Here is a 21543-nt window from a genome sequence, read left to right as displayed (position 1 = left end):
TGCCACAAGGGAGCGTGGCCCAGGGACTGCACCTTGTCCCTGAGGTAAGGGACTAGACTTTGGGGTGGCAGGTGTGGCCTAGGACTGCTGATACACCCCTGGAAGGGGGGAGAATGGAGTAGTGGGCACTGCTGGAGGGCAGTCTCCTGAAGAGGACATCGTGGTCCAGAGAGCGACACGTGTCCCGGTGGTGGAGACAACACAGCCAAGCAGACAACAGGCAATACACCACCTGCAGAGGGTGCTCTATAGCTGAATGAGCTAATTCCCAGAGCAAGCCAGCAGGAGGCGCAGCGGTGGTGAGTCTGTGCTCCGTTACAGGCCCCTAATCAGGCAAAGCACAGAAGGACCTATCAAGTCCATGGAAATGCACTTCTGCTGATCACACTTTCAGAGCTAGGGAACAAACAGTTTGGGGTGAAGCCAGATTTCCCCCCACAAATAAATCACTTGAGTCTCCAGCCCCCCTCATTCTCTTAATCTGTTCTGCCTTTGAACTTTTCCCTGGGTGACTAAAATAAGCCAGTGGCTGGTCTCTTCAGATTAAGAACAAACCCTGCTTCTGAAAGGTGAATCTATGCAGTCCAGCGAGAGATCATCCGTCAGCCAAAAGAGACTCAAGCCCAAGAGCAGAGGAGTAGGTGAAGGCTGTTATTAGCCATGTTTCAATGGCCTATTACATGTTTTTCTTTGCCATGAAAGGTTTCAGTCAAGAAGATAAATACAGAGATAAATAATGGAGCTGTTTATGCAATCAATGTCTGTGACTTATGCTGGGTGCATGGCTAGACTAAATATAATTATTAATAAAGAAGCATTGGGCAATTTATGGTCCTCGGTGTGGGGCTAGCTGGATCTGGTTATAATAAGGTTTAATGGGAAAGATAAAATGTTTGACAGTTGAGTGCTTCTCAGGGGAGGGATCAAAGCAACAGGGACTGGAGAAGGAGCTTGTTGTAAATAGAGCCTCTATTCCCAAGGTGTTTAGATCAGAGATGGGCTTCAGCCCAAAACCTACAGCTAACCACCCTGGACTCTGGGAAATTTCAGCTCCAAGTAAGGGTTTGAACTTTGCACCTTGGGACCGTCTCTAGAGCCAGAGCCTGAATTCCTTATTCAAGGCCTGATCCAAAGCCCATTGAAGTCAATGGGAGGGCTTCCATTAACGTCAGATAGGGCCTTCAGTCTCCCATTGATGGCTGATTAGAGTGTTGCCTTAGTGAAGACTTCGGGATGTGGCCCCGAGGATGGAGCCCCTGAAAAATCTGCTAAGCCCATTACTGTTTCTTCTGGTTACTTTGAATGTGAACTGATTTATATAACAGACCAGGGCCAAGTGAGCAGACCCAGGGCTTAACTTGGTTATAATTATTAATGACTTATGCATCTAGCATCCACAACTGTGCCATATGCATTTAAAAAGAAATCCAGTCCCAGAAGCTTTTGTATAACCCATGTATCAGATAAGGGTGCGGCCGACTCAAAGGGCTTGAGATCTGGGCTGAAATGTGACGGTCATTGGACGCAGTAACAAAGAAACAAAGTGTTTTGGCTCTTAGGGATGGGAATGGATGAAGAGTAGAGCAGGCTGGAAACTTTCCAACAAAACTTTTTTTTTCATGGGAAAATGTAAATGAATCAAAACCGAAACTGTTTGCAAGAAAGGGTCGGCTTCCCCAAATCTCCCGTTTCGAAGGAAAAAATGTGGATAAAAAGTTGAGAAATTGCCAAAACATCCTGTTTCAACATTTTCAAAACAAAAAGTTTGGAGTTTTTTATCTTAAATGACCTTTTGTTCCCAAATTTAAGGGCAAAATCAAAATAGTTTGAAATTATCTAAAGGAACATTTCTGTGGTCCCGAACCACATTTTTTTTTTTTCTTTCAGATTATCAGTTCATGAAAATTTTCAAGATTTTTGTCCTGTTTCGGGACTGGAAAAAAGTCAAAATCTCAAATTCTTGTGGGAAAGATAAACCATTTCCTTCCCAGTTGTAAGGCAGAATGGGTTCTTCGGGAGGATTCTGTGTGGCTTTCGTGGGATCGTACCTCTGCGCGGCGAAGCATGTGGGTTTGTTTTTTTTAAGCGCTGCTAATGTCAAATCCCAGAGTGGACCTAGTAACCGAGCACTCAACCGCTCTCCGCAGACTGAGCGCAGCTGTAATTATAAAGCCATTCACAGAGCCCTTCATTCCAGGAGTCCCGTGCATGAGCCGGACTCAGTCCGATGTGAGTACATGCACCTCCCACTTACCACAGGCTAAAATTGGTCAACTGGGCCCAAAGGTCGGAGGACACCAAATATTGCAGTGTATGTCTGGCTAGCTTCTCCTGCAGTATGTCCTATTGCACTCATCATGGCATCTCTTAGACATAAAGTGTGGCCTGGAGTCCTAGCACATGCCGATTCGGGGGGGCAGATGAAGAGGAAAAACCCCAATCCTCCAGAGGGCATAGCTTTATCATCGACAGAACTCGATTCTTACTCAGTGAACAAAAAAAAACCCACTCCCCACCCCTTAACAGCTGCTGTATCACCTCTGTCAGATTTCCCAAGCTAAGCAGCGTCTCACCTGTAGCATCTCTCCGGGTGAAAGGAGACAGGACTCGGCTGTAATGAATATAAAGGTGGTTCTTTATTGAGGCAGCCGGACCCAGGCAGACCCTGGGGTTTGCTCTGGCTCTCCAGCTCCCATGCTGGTTGCTGCAGCCCATGCTGCCTAATGCAATGATACCCAGACTGAGGCTCACGAGCCGAAAGTGGCTCTTTAACGGGTCTCCTGAGCACATACAGTAGTATTAAAACACTCTGTGATTTCATTGTTAACCAATCAGGATGCTTTTACTCTGATATTAACCAATTATAATTGATAAAATAATAATACGTGGTCAGGCGTTTTGCTGTGAGAATAATATATATTTCCCTGTCATACTGTTTAAATATGACTAGATAGTACTATAGTAAATGAAACAATGAATTCACATAACTGTGGCTCTTTTGGGTAATGTTGATCATTTGGCTCCTGAACCGCAGAGGTCTGAGTATCACTGGCCTAATGGCATAACACAGTGTCAGGACTAAGCATTCATGGAGTACAGTGTTGGCTAGACTACGTGGCGGAGTCAGTATTTACATAGACGCTCTCCCAGGGGCACTTAGATGCTGTAGAAGAATGGTGATGCAGTAGATGGCGCTCTTCTAGCTGAGCCGGTACTGAGCCGATGCCCCAACCTGAGGAGCTACTGAAGGTGCCTTCTCTTGGATCAGATGTCAAGCTGATGTCCTGATTGTCTGTGGCAATTAAAATCCCATGGCTCTTTTTGGCATCAGCCCAGGTGTCTTGGTCAAGATAGGTGATTTATATGCCCATTAAGTTCAACTGGCTATGTAATTCTTCCTTTGCCTCCTAAGATGTTTTGTGTAGGGCTGCTGCTGTGTTCCACCCAAGCGGTGGCTCCATTTCAATGGTACATATAAAGTGATCTCTCTGGACAGTCTGCAAAGCACTTTGAAACACATTGCAATTAAAGGTGCTAATGTAGACACAGCATATGAAACAGACCAAGGTGATAAGTACAGATATACATTAGGTGAGAAGCACAGCTCCACTTATATGACATAAAAGTCCCCATGCTCCCACATATGGTTAGCACAGCTAATCTCATCAGTGGCAGATTGTCCCCTCAGTAACAGCACCTGGCTAACCCATGCTGCTAAAAATCAGTTTCCCTGATCCACCTTCCTTTGCAGGTGTTCATGCTGTCACCTGCCAGGAAGACTAAACTCACACCCCAAGATTTCAATCCTGGTCCAGACATGCCAACGTTATCAGGGGTGTTTGGACATAGAGTATTGTTTCAGATCCACCTCTGATGTATATCGCAATGATCTTCAAAACCCTGGCTGGCTTTGTCATTCTGTGGAAAAAGGGGGACCCACGGCTAGAACTTAGGCAGTCAGCGAAAAGCATGGGAACCATGTTGACTGGGCTAGCCACATATCCAAAGTGGCCCAAGCCACAGGGATATGCTGGAAAGGTCCACCTTCTTAATACTATTTAACATTTGTATTGTAATGGCACCTGAAAGCTCTGGTCAGGATCAGGGCCCCATTGTGCTTCACTCCATGCATATACATATGAAGACCTGTTCTCTGACCCCAGTGATCTTACAAGCTAATAACAGTGATGTATGCAATACAATCAAATACAGAGAATTGTAATATACATTGGTAACTGTATGTTTGTATTATGATAGATAAAATGCCAACTTTTCTTAACTATGCCTCAGCCTAGACTGGCTGGTTGATACTGGCAGAGGAGGGATTTGGAGGAGGAGGGTTAGGGCGACGCGGGGGAGGGCTTTCAGATCAGTTTAGGGCAGGAATTCCAGGGGAGGGGCAGTGAGAAGATGTTTGTGTGAGAAGCTGACAAGTGGCTGACTGAGGCTGTTATCAGGAAGGGCGATGAGTGAACTAAGGGGGAGGGGCAGAGCCGTGAAAGACCTTGAAGGTGAGGGAAAGAAACTTCTCAATTTGGAGCCTGACTCGTGTCCAAGGGTGCTGGAAGGGAAGTAGGGTGAAGCAGCATCCCCTGGCTTGAAGCTCTAATAGCAACCCAATGCCTGGCTTCCCTGGGGTTTGCAGTTTGGTTCAGTGACTTTCAGGGCCCCCGCTATAAAAATGGGTCCAGTGACCCTGCTCAAGTACTCAGCAGTAGCAACTAGACACTTACACAGGGGTCACATCAGGTTCAAAGGGTCTTCCCGGACACCGAGCCTAATTCAGCTAAATGCAGCCTGGAGTCAGGGAGCATGACTTCCGTGGAATCTGCAGTGAGATTAATGGTGATGTAACAACCGATGTGGTGTAATGTGAGTGTGTGTGGTAGTCATGGCAGATGTGCAAAGCAAGTGACAGGCATTTAAAGATTCAGGGAGTGGGGGCATAATGAGCCGGATTCTGCTCTTCTTTTCAGCCAAGGAACTTCACTGGTTTCAGTGGAGTCACTCCAAAGAATCTGGCCTTTAGAGTTCCAAAGGTGAGTATAGCCGTTCGGTTGGGTCTGAAGAACCTGGAGACTCAACATGATGCCAAAGGGAGTTGGTCAAATTCTTGTTTGTTGTGCTAGTGCATATCTCCCCTTCTGTGCCCCTGCCCAGGTTCCAACTGGACTGGCCCCTTTCTGCATGCAGGAGGAGACTAGAGCACTTTGTGTTTCAACCCACTTGTCCTTCTGCACATGTTCTCCTCCTTGTCAATCCCACGGTGACGACTTCTCCACCCACACCTTGCGTTGCTATTTACACCAATCAGGCTGGCTGCCAATTACATGCACTTTGCACTGGTGCAAGTGACCACACCAGGGGCGTGGCACAGAGGAACCAGGCTCATAATGCTGCATTTGTGACATCACTGTCATTTCCATGGCAACAGACTCCTGTCATTAAATGCAAAAAGGTGAGGTCACAGAAGAAGAACCTGTGAGAACTGAGCTTCCTTCCTGCGCCTTTATATACAAACCCTCTGAAACCTGTCCCCCGCACACCCCTTTTGGAGACTCCCGTGCGACAGCAGACGGGTCGTTCAGCAAGCCACTCCCCTTTTTTGGCTGTTGTAATGGAATGACTTTTACCAGCGCAGCAACGAGCTTCCCCAGTTGGCCATGTGCACCGAAGCAGGATCTCCGCTTTAGAAGTGCAGCGCAATCTGGAGAGAATGTTCTAGGGCCGAGGCTAGTGAGGGGAGCTATAAATGGCTCCCACAAGCCATTCTCTTGCAGCCAAGTGGCTCTGTAAGACTTTCAAAGATGCAAAATTCTTCCACAAAGGAAATAAAATAATTTGTTTCCAATCTAACCCCCTCTAGCACCTCCCCACATACTCACTGACTGACCATTATAACGAAGTGGGGGGCCACATGCTAGCACGTGTAGAAATTGGTTTGGGGAAGGTAGGTTTTGATCGCTGCAGCTATGCGATGATGCCAAGAGGAGGGCAATGAAACCACATTCCACATAGCGGTCTTAATCATTCACGCGGTGGCTGAGAGGCTAGAAAGCAGCAGCATTTTAAAAGCTGAGATTCTTGTGAGCCGTACATTAAAGCCAAAGTTCAGTCCTACCCAGGTCCACGCGACACGGCCCTAGAGTCAGAAGATTTTTTTTTTCAAAGCCACTAGGAAAGAAGTTCCACTAGGTGACATTGAAGGTGATGAAGGAGTTGGCTATTTTCTGCTGGCGCCCTAGCTGCTCCGTCTCCCCCCATGGCTGGCCTGGGATCTGGCAGCTGGTGAAGGACCTGGCAGGAGGGGGCTCACTGATGTGCGTCACTTCAGTCAGATCCGCCTCCAGGGTGCTGACAGTGTTGGTCACCTGTGCCACATGTACCTTATTGGCCACTTTCTTGTGTAAGAGGCAGTTGAAGATCTTCTTGAAGCCCTTGCGGAAATGCTTGGAGACCAGGGCATAAACGATGGGATTGACGCAGGAGTTGGAGTACGAGATCAGGTGCGAGAGGATCCTGAGCACGTAGGTGGCATGGTTGAGAGGAAAATAGCCGAACCAGACACACAAGATGATCAGGTGATGGGGCAACCAGCAGAGACAGAAGAGGACAGCTACAATGATGATCATCCTGGTGACCTTGCGCTTGGCTTTCTTGGATTCGGACATGTCTTCAATGGGATCGACGGAAGTCCAGAGGTAACGGATAGTCCTCATGTAGGTGAGGCTAAGGATCAGCACTGGGATGACATAGCTGAAGATGAAGGTGCAGATGTCCATGATCTTGCGTTGGGGGATCTTCCAGATGGGATGGCAGACGGTCAGGTTGGCCATCTGGAACTCCTGGTAGTAACTGAGGTATGGGCCAGAGAAAATAAAGGAAAGACCCCAGATGAGGCAAATGGCTGTGAGCGCGTTCCTGGGGGTTCTGAGTTCTCTAGAATGCAAAGGGTATCTAATGGCCAAATACCTGCAAGGGAGAGAACAAAACAAAATGACAGTTCTATTTAAAACAGAGAAAACGTCATCAGGCCGGCTATGTGGGGAGAACACAAGGAGAAAAAGAGTTAAAATGAAAAACTTTGCACTTCTAATGTAATTCCTTGTTCAACTAATTATCCCATTTCCAAGGACTTGTCTCCACAGAACCTTTGTGCACGACACTTGCAGGGTGTGAATCTACAGCGCACTAGCCTGCCACGCGCTAACTGTCCACACGGACCCTGTTATCACGCACTAAAAGTTCCATGGTGTGCTGTGACAACATCTTGCTGTCTCAAACTTTTAGTGCAAGGTAGCTGGGTCCAAACAGACAATTAGTGCATAGCTAGCTAGGATGCTGTAGAGTCACACCTGGCCTGGTGTCAAATCTCCATATAGACAACTTGCCTGACCAGGTAGAGGAGATGGTAACTCAAACTTTTCTTTGTCACTGATTTTTACCATGTCTTTTGCATTTTATATAATAACAATATATGGGCCATGGCAGCTTAGCTCAGATCCAAATCATTTTTAGGGTGTGATCTGAGTTTAAGGTTGAATTAGGGCTAGGAATCTGGTTTGGATTAAATGGCACCTACATCTTGGAAGCTGATGTTTCCAAAATGTCAAAATCTTGCGAGCTCACTCACTCAACAGCTCGGTCACCTTGGATGGATATCTAAGCTTATTCTCATGGATATGCTGGTTACATCCAGAACAGAACTAGAAAATAAGCTTCCTCAGTTTAGGATCCAACTGGAACCAAAGCCATAGGGTTGAAGGGATTTCAGTTTCTGAAATGCCATCATCCACAAAACCCAAAGGGACTTAAATTTGAACTTATGGTTTTGCCCATCTCTGGCAATATGACAATTACATAGTAAAAGCAGCAAACTCAAAGGGCCATGCTTTCAGTGACTGGTGCTCCCTTGAAAATGCAGCTGCAAACATGCACATTTGTATTTGTGAATGCAGTGACCTGTTTTATGCACATGCACCTGCTGCTGTTTGCAGGCACGTGTTGCTCTGGTCTTTTGACCATGTGGTTCTTTAAGAGATGTAAAATATTTATATCTCGTCAGCTCCACATTCGTCAGAGAGTCTCCCTAGGGAATCGGCTCTGAAACAATGGTTGATGGTGCACCGGTGTATGGGCTGGAGAATCATTTTATTTGCCACAAACAGTCAGCTCTCTGATTTCTGCACCTGGCACTAAGGTCCTGGTTACCAATAGATCTGTCCTCAGGGAAAGAGCATGACCCATCACTTTTTCAAGGAGAAGAATTTTTCTTTCTCCATTGGGCAGAGAGGGAACAAGGGCCTGAATCCACATTTCATTACTGCAATCTATGCTGGTGTAGGAGTTACCCTGGCTTAAAACTGGAGTGACACAGGGCTAAGGTTTTTCCTTCAGCACTATAAACTTCATTCCCACTGAAGCCACTGAGAGTTTTTGCCAGTGACTTTAATAGGAGCAGGACCTTCATCTAATAAAGATGCAGAGTTCCTATTCTTTTCTCATGAAACAGGGCATGCTGCCGACCCTTGGCCACCTCCCACACTGCAGCTCCCATTTCAAAACAAGCTTGTGAAGTGCCAAGATGATGACGTGTAATCAGCTGTCCTGTAGGTTACACATCTCCACCTGGGCCCAATCCACAGAGGATGTTAGTTTGCTGCAGCTCCTAGCTCTCATGCAGAGTCCTTCAGCTCAAACAGTAATAATGGCTCAGACTTTCAGCTCTGTTCCCTGGGGGGAGGGGAGGTATTAGGCAGTCATTATATGTGGTTGATGTACCATTTTAAAGGGTTTTTTTCATTGTTATTAACTGTAACCATAAATTAGTATAAATTAATAGACTTGCATTGCAAAGCCCATCAAAAACCTCCCAAAGTATATTCAGTCTTACCAGGAGCACAAAGACCTCAGTTAGGATTTTTATGTACAATGTTCTGTGGAGGATGTGCAAATAGCTATTGATATTCAGCCAGCAGTAGCTGGTGAATGGGAGGTCAGGGTACTAAGCACATTGCAGGACTGAGATCTTACTGGTTAGAGTTGTTAGCATATAGCTTTACCCTAATCCTGAGCAGCATGAATTTTAAAATGCACATGTAATTCACAGCAAGCTTTTTAAACATGCTTTTAGCATCCTCCTACACCCACTAGTGAATTCCTCTTGATGGTTATTGCCTAGTGAACAGTCTCCAGCTAAAACATGAGAAAGATGCTAGAGGGCGTCTAGTTAAAGAGGAACTGATCCATCAAAGTCCCAACTCCACAGCCCTTTTTCCTGAAGCCAGTGGGACTGTTTGATGGAGTAAGGGTTCTTTTCTGATTGCAGGGTCAAGCCCAAACCCTACTGGCATGGAAAATCCCCCAATTCTGCAGCCTTTGGATTCTCACTGGTAACCGGAGTTGCATACGTCAGGATCTAACCTAGGGGTCGGCAACCTTTCAGAAGTGGTGTGCCGAGTCTTCATTTATTCCCTCTAATTTAAGGTTTCGTGTGCCAGTAATACATTTTAACATTTTTAGAAGGTCTCTTTCTATGTCTTTAATATATAATTAAGCTATTGTTGTATGTAAAGTAAATAAGGTTTGTAAAATGTTTAAGAAGCTTCATTTAAAATTAAATTAAAATGCAGAGCCCCCCAGACCGGTGGCCAGGACCCGGGCAGTGTGAGTGCCGCTGAAAATCAGCTCGCGTGCCGCTTTCGGCATGTGTGCCATAGGTTGTCTACCCCTTAACCTTTCCTTTATGGAGGAGGGGGAGGTGAGGAGAGTCATGAAATTTAAGTTTTCAGAGCTCTGTTTTTCAAGCCTCCCCTATTTAAACTGATGTCCACTGAAACCAACTGACGGAAGCCTGCACACCCAGAAAAGTGCAAACTACCCTCTAGCCTCTGCTTTGCGGTTGTAGAATTCATCCCATCCAGCTATTGCAATGATGACCATTGAAATGCTAAGTGCTTGAAGTGTATGTCTATACTACAAGCACTACAGCAACAGAGGTGCCACTGGAATGCAGACACTTGCTACAGCGACAGGAGGGGTTTTCCATCACAGTAGTAAATCCACCTGCTTGAGAGGTGGCAGCTGGGTCAACAGATGAATTCTTCCATTGACCTAGCGGTGTCTATACCAGGGCTTAGGTCAGCAAACCTACATCTCTCGGGGGTGTGAATTTTTCACATCCCTGAGCGACAAATCTAGGCCAACCTACATTTTAGGTGTATCTCAGACCTGCGTGTGTCATCCAAAAGGTGAATTCCCCAGGCTGAGTCACTGCAACATAATATTGATGCTCTTGTGGTGAGAAGAGAGCACTACGGATGGCAAGAAATTCATAGATTTTTTTGGCTTGCAAAATTTTGCTAGAGAATTGTTGCCATTCATACCATTTCACCCCTTACATTTTGGGTCTGATCCTGCAAAGAGCTGAGTGCCTCCTGTGAGGTTCTGGGCACCTTCCACTCCCAAATGAGAATGATTGAATCGTTTAGTACATTACTAACAGTGAGTGTTGAATCTAACTAGCTTGCGTCAAATGCAAGACTGGAACTGAAATATATCAAGTGGCAGGATTTGACATGTGAGAGGTGCCTCAGAAAAGGGAAAGAAAGGCTTTGATCCATTTTGTACTACTCTGAGGGTATTTTATGCCAACCTCATTTTTGGAATCCTTAGTCTTGGACTGACTTGATTATTGTATCAGAAGCCTGGCACCGAAATACTGTAAAGAAAGGCACATTGAAAATGTCTTGAAAGATGAGATTACTGAGACATAGCAAACAAGAGGATGTTAGTTTCCTTCAATCTCATTCACAGCTCCCACTGTTTTTCCCTCTGAAAACTATAATCAGAAACAACGGGAACACGATGATCACACAGTAGGAAGATTTAAATGATAGTGTAGTAATCTCCCGATTATACATCAAACTCCTGTAGCCTCAGTTCTCTTTTCACATAGTTCTCAGTAGTTTTAGACAGGTGTAACTCCTCCGGTATCAATCGAGTTACTCCTGATTTTACCTTGTTGAGGGAGGAGAATCAGGCCCTTCACCTGCTTTAATTATACATAGGCTTGGAAGGATTAGCTTTTTATCCGTAAATGTCAGCAAACATTGATTTCACCACTGTACATACTCAAACTGATGAAAAAATACTTCCATTGATAATAATCAAAATATACAGATAGACAAAGTAAGAAAAATGCTGCTTGAGAACATATATGGGTTTGACGTAAGGCTATTTACTTTCTCCATATCCACATGTAATGTTGACAATTTGGGTTACAAAGCTTTTATATTTTGCATCTCAAAGTCTGTCTCTAAATAATTGTCTGCCATCCGTCTGATTCCCCCCAACTGTGAAAATTTAAATCGATTAAAAATAGAAAAAATGCTTAAAAATAAACAGTGATCTTATCTGTCAAAATTCTACAAAAATAAAAACTGAATTCTGCCAAGCCGAAATATACATACCCTTCTATGGCTCCTTTGGTGACAAGTGGCTGCTGCATATCCTTAAAAGCAATTATTTATTGCAAAACAAATAAGACATAAAAAATAAAATACTCTTTTGTGAAAGGCAAAGAAAAGACCACTTTCTGTCTAGCTTCTGTTATAGGGGCCTGCCAAGAGTTTGCAAAAAGGGCTTTTGGCATCTTTCTAGTTGGCTCTTAAAATCCAAAGATCTTGCAGGTTTGAAGTACCCTGAATGCCGAGTACTTTTGACTTTAAATAGAAAATATTCTAATAGAAAAGCTTCAAGAGCCACGGTTACCTTTCTCGCTGCAAATTAATTACTTCTCAGCCTCTTGAATGCTGAATTGGTGGTAGAGATCAGCAGGAGGAAATCACAATTACAAATGTCAAACGCTGCAGGCTGCCTTCATTAGGGACAATTCCAGTTCCAAACCTCGCTGTTGGACATGACAGTTTTAATTGAAAGCTAGCATTCATTTTATTGTCAGGTGCCCACAGGCCAGCCTAGAATCGTCACCCTGTGTTTTAATAATAATTAATAATAATAATAATATTCAATAATGTATGTTAGAGAGAAATGTTCTTTCAAGTAATGCAAATAAAAGGTGTTGGTGAGTGGAAATGTTTAACTATAATAACTCTTTTTTAAAAGATTTACCGACTTTGCTATTTATCAAACGCTATTCACAAAGCAGGTGTGATTTCTGTAATTCCTTGAATGAGCTAGGGGCTGCTGCTTATATTATGACATCTATTTCTAAGCCTCTATGCCAAGATAACAGACAGTCGTAGCTTGTTTCTCTCTCTGGTTTTGATAACCTGTCCACTTTATCTCCCAAAGCCTTGAGTTAAAACAATCCGGGGCAGATTTTGATTTCACTTACATCAGTATAAATCTAGACTGGCTCCAGTGAATTAAATAGCTTTTCTCCACATATATGTCGGTGTACATGAGATCAGAATCTAGCTGCCCATTTCTTTTGAAATCCTTTTCCCAGCCTCCTGTTGTTCCCTTACGTCTCCCAGCAACTTTGTTGTCCTTTAGCAATTCTAGACGCTGAAAACTTTCTGATCATTTAGGGCCAGATTGTGAACCCATTCCTTACACTAGTGAGCAGTTACATGCACACGTAACCTTGTTGTCAGGTAAGTAAATGCTCATCGGTAGGCATAAGGGATTCACGCTCTGACCCTCAGGAGTTTCTCTGCTGTTAGCTTTACACCAGCGTTCTCTTGTTGTCTGCTCTTAAAAAGCAGCCCTGGCAATGCCACCAGCAGACTCAGGAAGTGTACACTTCCGAAACCTTCATTTAAATTCTTCAGTTTAATGAACACGCTCCCTTATTTATCAAGCTACCACTCACTGTACATGAGAAGCTTGCTCTTTTCATGCCCTGCTTTCCTTGGGGATGGGGATGTCTCCACTGTAGCTTCTGTAGGGGAGAGAGAACCGTTTCATGCTAATATTGCCCTTTGGTTTTCATGTATTTTGACCTGCATGCTTCACCCATTTACCCATCGCTGTATCTCTTTGTGGCCCTCAAAGAAAATCACACTGGTGTGACTTGATGTCACAGGTATGTTTCCACTGCAAAAACAAAAGGTGTGTTTGTACGTTGAGTTAAAATCCGAGAGAAGACAAGGTAGTTGTAGTTTTCACGTGGGTGAGCAGGTCAAGTTAAAGGCTATGTCTGTGCAAAAAAAGGTGGTGGGGGGCAGTGTTCACTATCCTGCTGTAAAATCTTAGTGGAAATAAGGCACCGGTAGCTCACTCCCTGACCATAGCTGACCTCATCTACTTTCCCTCGCAGGAAAATCTACAGGTGCCTTGTCTTCACTAGGATTTTACAGCAGGCTGGCTAATGCACCTTCATTATCCTGAGGTAAAAACCCAACTCTGGCAGTGGAGACAAAGCCTATATATTCACATTGGTACAAACCCACAACACAGGCCTGGTTGGCACCTAAAATGTAGGTCAACCTTGCTACGTCTCTAAGGGGTGTGAAAAACTCACACCTCTGAGGCCTGGTCTACACTACGGGTTTAGGTCGACTTTAGCAGCGTTAAACCGAATTAAGCCTGGACACGTCCACACAACGAGGCCCTTTCTTTCGAATTAAAGGGCCCTTTAAACCGGTTTCTTTACACCACCTCCGACGAGGGGATTAGCGATAAAACCGGCCTTTGCGGGTCGGAATTGGGGTAGTGTGGACGGAATTCGATGTTATTGGCCTCCGGGAGCTATCCCACAGTGCTTCATTGTGACCGCTCTGGACAGCGCTCTCAACTCAGATGCACTGACCAGGTAGACAGGAAAAGACCCGCGAAGGTTTGAATTTCATTTCCTGTTTGCCCAGCGTGGAGAGCACAGGTGACCACGCAGAGCTCATCAGCACAGGTAACCGTCATGGAGTCCTCCCAGGATCGCAAAAGAGCTCCAGCATGGACCGAACGGGAGGTACGAGATCTGCTCGCCATATGGGGAGATGAAGCAGTGATAGCTGAACTCCGTAGCAGTAAAAGAAATGGAAAAGTATTAGAAAAGATCTCCAAGGCCATGAAGGACCGAGGCCATAACAGGGACACACAGCAGTGCCGCGTGAAAATTAAGGAGCTAAGGCAAGCCTACCACAAAGCCAGAGAAGCAAACGGAAGGTCCGGGGCAGAGCCGCAAACTTGCCGCTACTACGCGGAGCTGCATGCGATCCTAGGGGGTGCAGCCACCACTACCCCAACCGTGTGCTATGACTCTCTCACTGGAGAAACACACAGGGAAGACGGTTCGGGGAACGAGGAAGATGACGATGGAGGTACTGTAGGTAGCTCACAGCAGCAAGGAAGCGGAGAAACCGGTTTCCCCAACAGCCAGGATATGTTTGTGACCCTGGACCTGGAACCAGTAACCCCCGAACTCACCCAAGACCCTCAGGGCACACAGGAGACCTCTGGTGAGTGTAACTTTGTAAATATTTGTAAACATTACAAAAAAAAAGCAAGCAAGTCTGTTAACGTGTATGGGGATGGGGCGGAAATCCTCCAGGGACATCTCCAGAAAGCTCTCCTGGTTGAAATGGGGTGATTTTATTAAGGGGGACATTCAGAGGCGCCCGTTCCTGCTCTTCTGACCAGAAATGTTCCCCGCTGTTAACCACGCGGTGGGGGGGAGGGGTGAAGTGATCATCCCAGAGAATCGTGTGTGTGTGTGTGGGGGGGGTGGTTTACTTGTGTTTGTGCCGCATGTTAACCGGGAAACCGCAGCCCCCTCCTTTTACATTGAAACCCCATTTTAAATGGACAACCCAATTCATCCTTGATATGGGAAATGCGCTGCTGTTTGCAACCTTTCCCGCATGTTAAGAAGGTTAAAAAAGCCAAAACACTGTGGCCTACGATGGCTGCCTGCAAGCCGAAATATGCGACCTTGTAATGAAAGAGTGTACCCATTGTTCCCTAAAATGTGTCCTTTTTAACCACCTCTCCCTTCTCCTCCACCAGCTGCAAATGTTTCTCCTTCGCAGAGGCTCGTGAACATTAGAAAGAGAAAACGTAAGACGAGGGACGAGATGTTCACGGAGCTGCAGATGTCCGCCCAGGCTGATAGAGCACAGCAGAATGCGTGGAGGCAGTCAATGTCGGAGATGAGAAAAGCCCAACATGAACGAGAGGAGAGGTGGCGGGCTGAAGACGATAGGTGGCGTCAGCTTGCAGACAGACGGCAAGAGGCAATGCTCCGTCTGCTGGAGCATCAAAGTGATATGCTCGAGCGTATGGTTGAGTTGCAGGAAAGGCAGCAGGAGCAGAGACCGCCGCTACAGCCCCTGTGTAACCAACAGCCCTCCTCCCCAAGTTCCATAGCCTCTTCACCCAGACGCCCAAGAACACGGTGGGGGGGCCTCCGTCCACCCAGTCACTCCACCCCAGATGATCGCCCAAGCATCAGAAGGCTGGGCTTCAATAAGAGTTAAAGTTTTAAAATGCAGTGTGTCCTTTTCCATCCCTCCTCCCCCACCCATCCCAGGCTACCTTGGCAATTATCCCCCTACCTCTGTAAGGAACTAATAAAGAATGCATGAATGTGAAAAAACAATGACTTTATTGCCTCTGCAAGGGGGAGGGGAGGGTGGGGTGGGGTGGTTGGTTTACAGGGAAGTAGAGTGAACCGGGTCGGGGGGGGGGGTTGGAGGGTTCATCAAGGAGAAACAAACAGAAGTTTCACACAGTAGCCTGGCCAGTCACAAAACTCGTTTTCAAAGCTTCTCTGATGCGCACCGCGCCCTGCTGTGCTCCTCTAACCGCCCTGGTGTCTGGCTGCGCGTAATCAGCGGCCAGGCGAGTTGCCTCAACCTCCCACCCCGCCATAAAGGTCTCCCCCTTACTCTCACAGATATTGTGGAGCGCACAGCAAGCAGCAATAACAATAGGGATATTCTTTTCGCTGAGGTCTGAGCGAGTCAGTAAGCTGCGCCAGCGCGCTTTTAAACGTCCAAATGCACATTCCACCACCATTCGGCACTTGCTCAGCCTGTAGTTGAACAGGTCCTGACTCCTGTCCAGGCTGCCTGTGTACGGCTTCATGAGCCATGGCATTAAGGGGTAGGCTGGGTCCCCAAGGATCACGATAGGCATTTCAACATCCCCAATGGTCACTTTCTGGTCCGGGAAGAAAGTCCCTTCCTCCAGCTTTCGAAACAGAGCAGAGTTCCTGAAGACGCGAGCATCATGTACCTTTCCCGGCCATCCCACGTTGATGTTGGTGAAACGTCCCTTGTGATCCACCAGGGCTTGCAGCAGCATTGAAAAGTACCCCTTGCGGTTTACGTAGTCGGTGGCTTGGTGCTCCGGTGACAAGATAGGGATATGGGTTCCGTCTATGGCCCCGCCACAGTTTGGGAATCCCATTTCAGCAAAACCATCCACTATTGACTGCACGTTGCCCAGAGTCACTACCCTTGCTATCACCAGGTCTTTCATTGCCCTGGCAAATTGGATCACAGCAGCCCCCACCGTAGATTTGCCCACTCCAAATTGATTCCCGACTGACCGGTAGCTGTCTGGCGTTGCAAGCTTCCACAGGGCTATCGCCACTCGCTTCTCAACTGTGAGGGCTGCTCTCATCTTGGTATTCTGGCGCTTCAGGGCAGGGGAAAGCAAGTCACAAAGTTCCATGAAAGTGGCCTTACGCATGCGAAAGTTTCGCAGCCACTGGGAATCGTCCCATACCTGCAGCACGATGCGATCCCACCAGTCTGTGCTTGTTTCCCGGGCCCAGAATCGGCGTTCCACGGTATCAACCTGCCCCAGTGACACCATGATTTCCACATTGCTGGGGCCTGTGCCTTGTGAGAGGTCTATGGCCATGTCAATTTCCTCATCACTCTCGTCGCCGTGCTGCAATCGCCTCCTCGCCTGGTCCGGGTTTCGCCTTGGCATGTTCTGGCTCTGCATATACTCCAGGACAATGCGCGTGGTGTTCATAGTGCTCATAATTGCCGCGGTGATCTGAGCGGGCTCCATGATCCCAGTGCTAGCTATGGCGCCTGGTCAGAAAAAAGGCGCGAAAGTAGTATCTGATGGACCAGGAGAAGGAGGGCGGGAGGGAGGGAGGGAGGGAGGGAGGGCCAAGTGACGACATGGCGTACAGGTACAGGAACAGGGAGAAACACAAACAACTGTCACACAGAATGGTCCCCCCAAAGATTAAACTGGAAACCCTGGGCTTAGCAGGCCATTGATTTCACGGAGGAAGGGGAAGCAAATGAACACAGAATAAATCTATTTTTTACATCTTAAGGTGGCAGCCGACGCTGCAGCATGAGTGACAGCCATACCAGTATGATGATGATGGGTACCAATCATAATATACCATCATCTGCCAAAAGGCAAGGGGCTGCTGCTGTGTAGCAATGCAGCCCCATGTCTGCCAGCCCCACGTCCGCCAGCACCCAGCATCGCCCTCGGCCTCTTCTGGGTGCTTAGCAGACAATATTGGGCAATTGGCAGAAAATAGTACATTATGACTGGTAACCGTCATCATCGAGACAGTAGCATGTCTGCCCAGGTGGCCATGATTGACAGCCACTCCAGTACGACGACGACGGGTACCAGTCATAATATACCATCGCCTGGAAGGGGCTGGTGCAATGCAGCCCTACGGCTGCCAGCCCCACGGCTATCACTCATGCTACACCGTCTACTGCCAAAAGGCAGTTAGCAGCTGCTGCTGTGTAGCAATGCAGTCCCACGTCTGCCGGCACCCAGAGGACATATGGTGACGGTGAGCTCAGCTGTGCTGAGCGGGCTCCATGTTGTCTGCACAGGTAACCCAGGTAACCCAGGTAAAAAGGCGCGAATCTATTGTCTGCCGTTGCTGTGACGGGGGAGGGAGGGGCCTGACGACATGTACCCAGAACCGCCCGCGACACTGTTTTGCATCATCCGGGCATTGGGATCTCAACCCAGAATTCAAAGAAAAGGCGTGAACCGCTTCGCGGCTCGAGCTGTGGCGCAAACGTAGTATCTGACGGCCTAGGGGAAGGAGGGAGGGGGGCCGAGTGACGACATGGCGTACAGGCACAGGGAATTAAAATAAAGAACGGTGGCTGTGCATCAGGGAGAGACACAAACAACTGTCACAGACTGGTCCCCCCCAAAGATTAAACTGAAAACCCTGGGTTTAGCAGGCCGTTGATTTGACGGAGGGAGGGGGAAGCAAATGAATACAGAGAAAATCTATTTTTTACATCTTAAGACGACGGTGCAGCGTGACTGATAGCCCTCGGCATCTTTCTGGGTGCTTGGCAGCAAATACGGGGCGGTGTATGACGATGGTCTTCAGGCCTATTGCACGAGCTGCTGCTCAGGGAAGACTCTGCTAATGTGCGATGACCCGACTTGTAATAGGCCGGCTAACAGTCATAATACACCATTTACTGCCAAAAGGCAAGCCCCACGGCTGCCAGCACCCAGATCGCCGATGAAGGCTACCAGTCTACTGCACCGTCTACCGCCAAAAGGCAGTTAGCAGCTGCTGCTGTGTAGCAATGCAGTCCCACGTCTGCCGGCACCAAGAGGATATATGGTGACGGTGAGCTCAGCTGTGCTGAGCGGGCTCCATGTTGTCTGCACAGGTAACCCAGGTAACTAACCCAGATAAAAGGGCGCGAATCTATTGTCTGCCGTTGCTGTGACGGGGGAGGGAGGGGCCTGACGACATGTACCCAGAACCGCCCGCGACACTGTTTTGCATCATCCGGGCATTGGGATCTCAACCCAGAATTCCAAGGGGCGGCGGAGACTGCGGGAACTGTGGGATAGCTGTGGGATAGCTACCCATAGTGCAATGCTCCGGAAGTCGACGCTAGCCTCGTACTGTGGACGCGGTCTGCCGACTAGAGCACCTAGAGCATTTTATTGTGTGGACATACACAATCGGCTGTATACAACCGATTTCAATAAAACCGGCTTCTATAAATTCGAACTAATTTCGTAGTGTAGACATACCCTGAGAGACATTAGTAAACTGACCTAAGCCCCAGTGTAGACAGCACTAGAATTCTTCCATCGACTAGCTACTGCCTCTCAGGGAGGGGATTAACTACAGCCAGAGAAAAACTTCTTCTCTCACTGTAGGAAGTGTCTACATTACAGCGGCGTGGCTGTGTCACTGTAGTGTCTGGAACGGAGACATCTCCATAGACACGATGGGCTGATGTAAAACTGAGTTCACACTGGTGCGGTTTAGTCCAGTAACTAATCTCTCCACTCTTGAAAAAGGATTTTAGGCCATGTCTACACTACAGCAGCACTGCAGTTGGGCCACCATAGTGCTGTAGTGTAGATGCTTCCTACATCAACAGCAGGTGTTTTTCCAGCGATGTAGTTAATCTGTCTCTGCGAGAGGCGGTAGCTAGGTCAATGGAAGAATTCTATCTGCCTCCACAGAGGGGGCTAGGCCAATCTAGGGCATAAATTTTTTCACAGCCCTGAGGGACCTAGCTAGGTCCATATAATCTTTAAGTGTAGACTGGGCCTAACTGAACTTTGTTTAAACCACACCATTTTCCATTGATGTCCCTCCTTCTCTTTCACTGAAAAACCTCCCAGCCCTTCTGGGCAGCTGAGTCAAGGGAAAGCAGTCGTGCTTCTCCCCTCACTCACACTGATGTAGAGCCACTCCTGTCAATGGACCCACTCCGGATTTCCTCCAGGGTGCGTGAGAAGAGACTCTGGCCCTGCACATGGACCACGATTTGAGTGGTCATGCTGAACTCTGCCAGCCAGGCTGAGCACTCCAAAGCAAAGTGCTGCTGGTTTCATCTGTCCCTCTCCTGCAGCCATGGGAATGCCTTGGAGTCCTCTGCCCCATGCCCCTAGTGAGTTCATCTACTCTGAGCTGGGCTTGGGCCAGGAACTGGTCCCAGGTAATTTAGCATGCCCAGCTCTGCTGTCTAAAGGTGCCTAATCCCACCTCCCCTCCTCTCTCTGCAGAGCACAGTCCCATTTCCTCTAAACTGCCTCTTTCCACCACCCATGCGAAGACCCCAGCTTGCACATTGCCTGCGACAGCTGGGGCTCTGCAACTTTCAGGAACGTACCACCCTGCAAGAAGCGGTGCGAGCCTTCTGTCCCGGGGGGAGCTCACCTCCTGCCCACACACTGCACCCCTCTGCTAGCCCTTCCAGTGCAGCTGCTGCAGTGGCTAGTTCCCTCCTGCTCCAGAGTTCCTGGCCCTCCAGCTCTCCCTGGTAACTTATGGGCAGAGAGGGAGAGGTTCTGGCTGGCTGGCTGGCCAGGTTGGAAAGTAACTAAGGAAAGTTGCTGACAGTTATTTGCCAAGGAGGGGCTGAAAGGAGGGCAGCCCCCCTGCTGCCCTGGCCTCTCCGCTTTCCTACCTGTCCAGGGAGACGGTGGCGAGTGTGAAGCTGCTGGCGTACATGGTCAGGTAGATGAAGAAGTGCACGGCTTTGCACAGGAAGGGCCCGAAGACCCAGCCCTCCAGGGTGTAGATGGTGGCTTGGAAAGGCACGCAGCAGACGATGAAGCACAGGTCGGCCACGCCCAAGTTGAGGATGAAGAGGTTCGTGGTGTTATTCACCTGCCCGTTCCGCAGCAGCACGGCCAGCACCAGCGAGTTGCCCACCGTGCCCAGCAGGAAGATGAGCGCGTACACCAGCGGGATGAGCACGGACTCGGGCTGCCAGCCGGCCTCGCCGCCGGACGCGTTGAGCGGGGCCAGCGAGCTGTTCATCGCCGCGGCTACCCCGGCTCCTCCCCAGACACAGCTGTTCAGCGAGGGACACGCCGGCCGGGGGTAGCGTGGGGCGCCTTGCTCGCTGGCATCCTCCGGGCGCTCTGAGCTCCAACCGCTGCCCTGATGTGCGACGCGCCGCGGAGTCTCGCTTAGTTCGCGGGGTGAGCCGCAGCCCAAGTTGCTCCGGAGTTGTCCGCTCCGCTTCGCGCCCTCGCTCTTCTGCTGCTCGGCTTCTCACCGGGCGCCGGAGCGTTTTCCGAGCCCCGCTCACCGCCTGCTGCCTCTCTCGCTGGAGAGCATCGCGGCGGTGTCTTGAAAGGGACCGGGGGAGGAGAGAGTAAACTTCTTGGCAGTTTTTATTTATTTATTTATCTGTCCCCTCCCTCCTTGGAGCCCAGCGCTCTGTGTGCTCGGCATACGGGGGAAAATATATAGATCTGAGCCAGGCTCTGGTTTCCCTGGAGACAAATACCTGAAATACAATTAACGGTGTCTATGGAAACCTAAGGCTCGCCTCCTGGCCGCCCCCAGAACCCTGGTCTGTTCCTTCGTGCCTAAACATCAGGGGGGTCCAGAAGTTGCCCATGTGCCTCTGTGAGGGGCAAAGGGCTGCTTTAGTTCTCCTCCAAGGAAAACTGGTGGGTAAAGGGAAATAACGTTCCCAGTCCAACAACGCCACCTGTAACTCCCGCAGGCGGAAGGTAGCTATCCTAGGCAGGCTGAGGTTCTGCGTCTGCAAAGAGCTGCTCTGACACGTGTCAGAACTCTGCGCGGAGCTCGTGTGGAACAGGCTCTGGGGGCTGGATCCAACAGAGTAG

At 48.3% G+C, this 21543-nt stretch overlaps 1 protein-coding gene across 1 annotated transcript; it reads right to left on the bottom strand.

Moving 5' to 3' along the window:
• Positions 1 to 2640: 2640 nt before the first annotated feature.
• GALR2 (galanin receptor 2) lies at positions 2641 to 20789 on the bottom strand. The gene is made up of 2 exons (XM_054047609.1): positions 20367 to 20789; positions 2641 to 6972 (listed from the first exon to the last, which is right to left on the bottom strand). The coding sequence occupies exons 1-2, from the start codon at positions 20720 to 20722 to the stop codon at positions 6192 to 6194; spliced, it is 1137 nt and encodes a 378-aa protein (XP_053903584.1). The 5' UTR covers positions 20723 to 20789; the 3' UTR covers positions 2641 to 6191.
• Positions 20790 to 21543: the final 754 nt, after the last annotated feature.

This window comes from Malaclemys terrapin, chromosome 13 (genome assembly GCF_027887155.1).
Source record: "Malaclemys terrapin pileata isolate rMalTer1 chromosome 13, rMalTer1.hap1, whole genome shotgun sequence".
Taxonomy (NCBI): domain Eukaryota; kingdom Metazoa; phylum Chordata; order Testudines; family Emydidae; genus Malaclemys; species Malaclemys terrapin.
The sequence above is the reverse complement of the archived record's forward strand: the minus strand, read 5'-3'. Positions and strand labels throughout refer to the sequence as shown.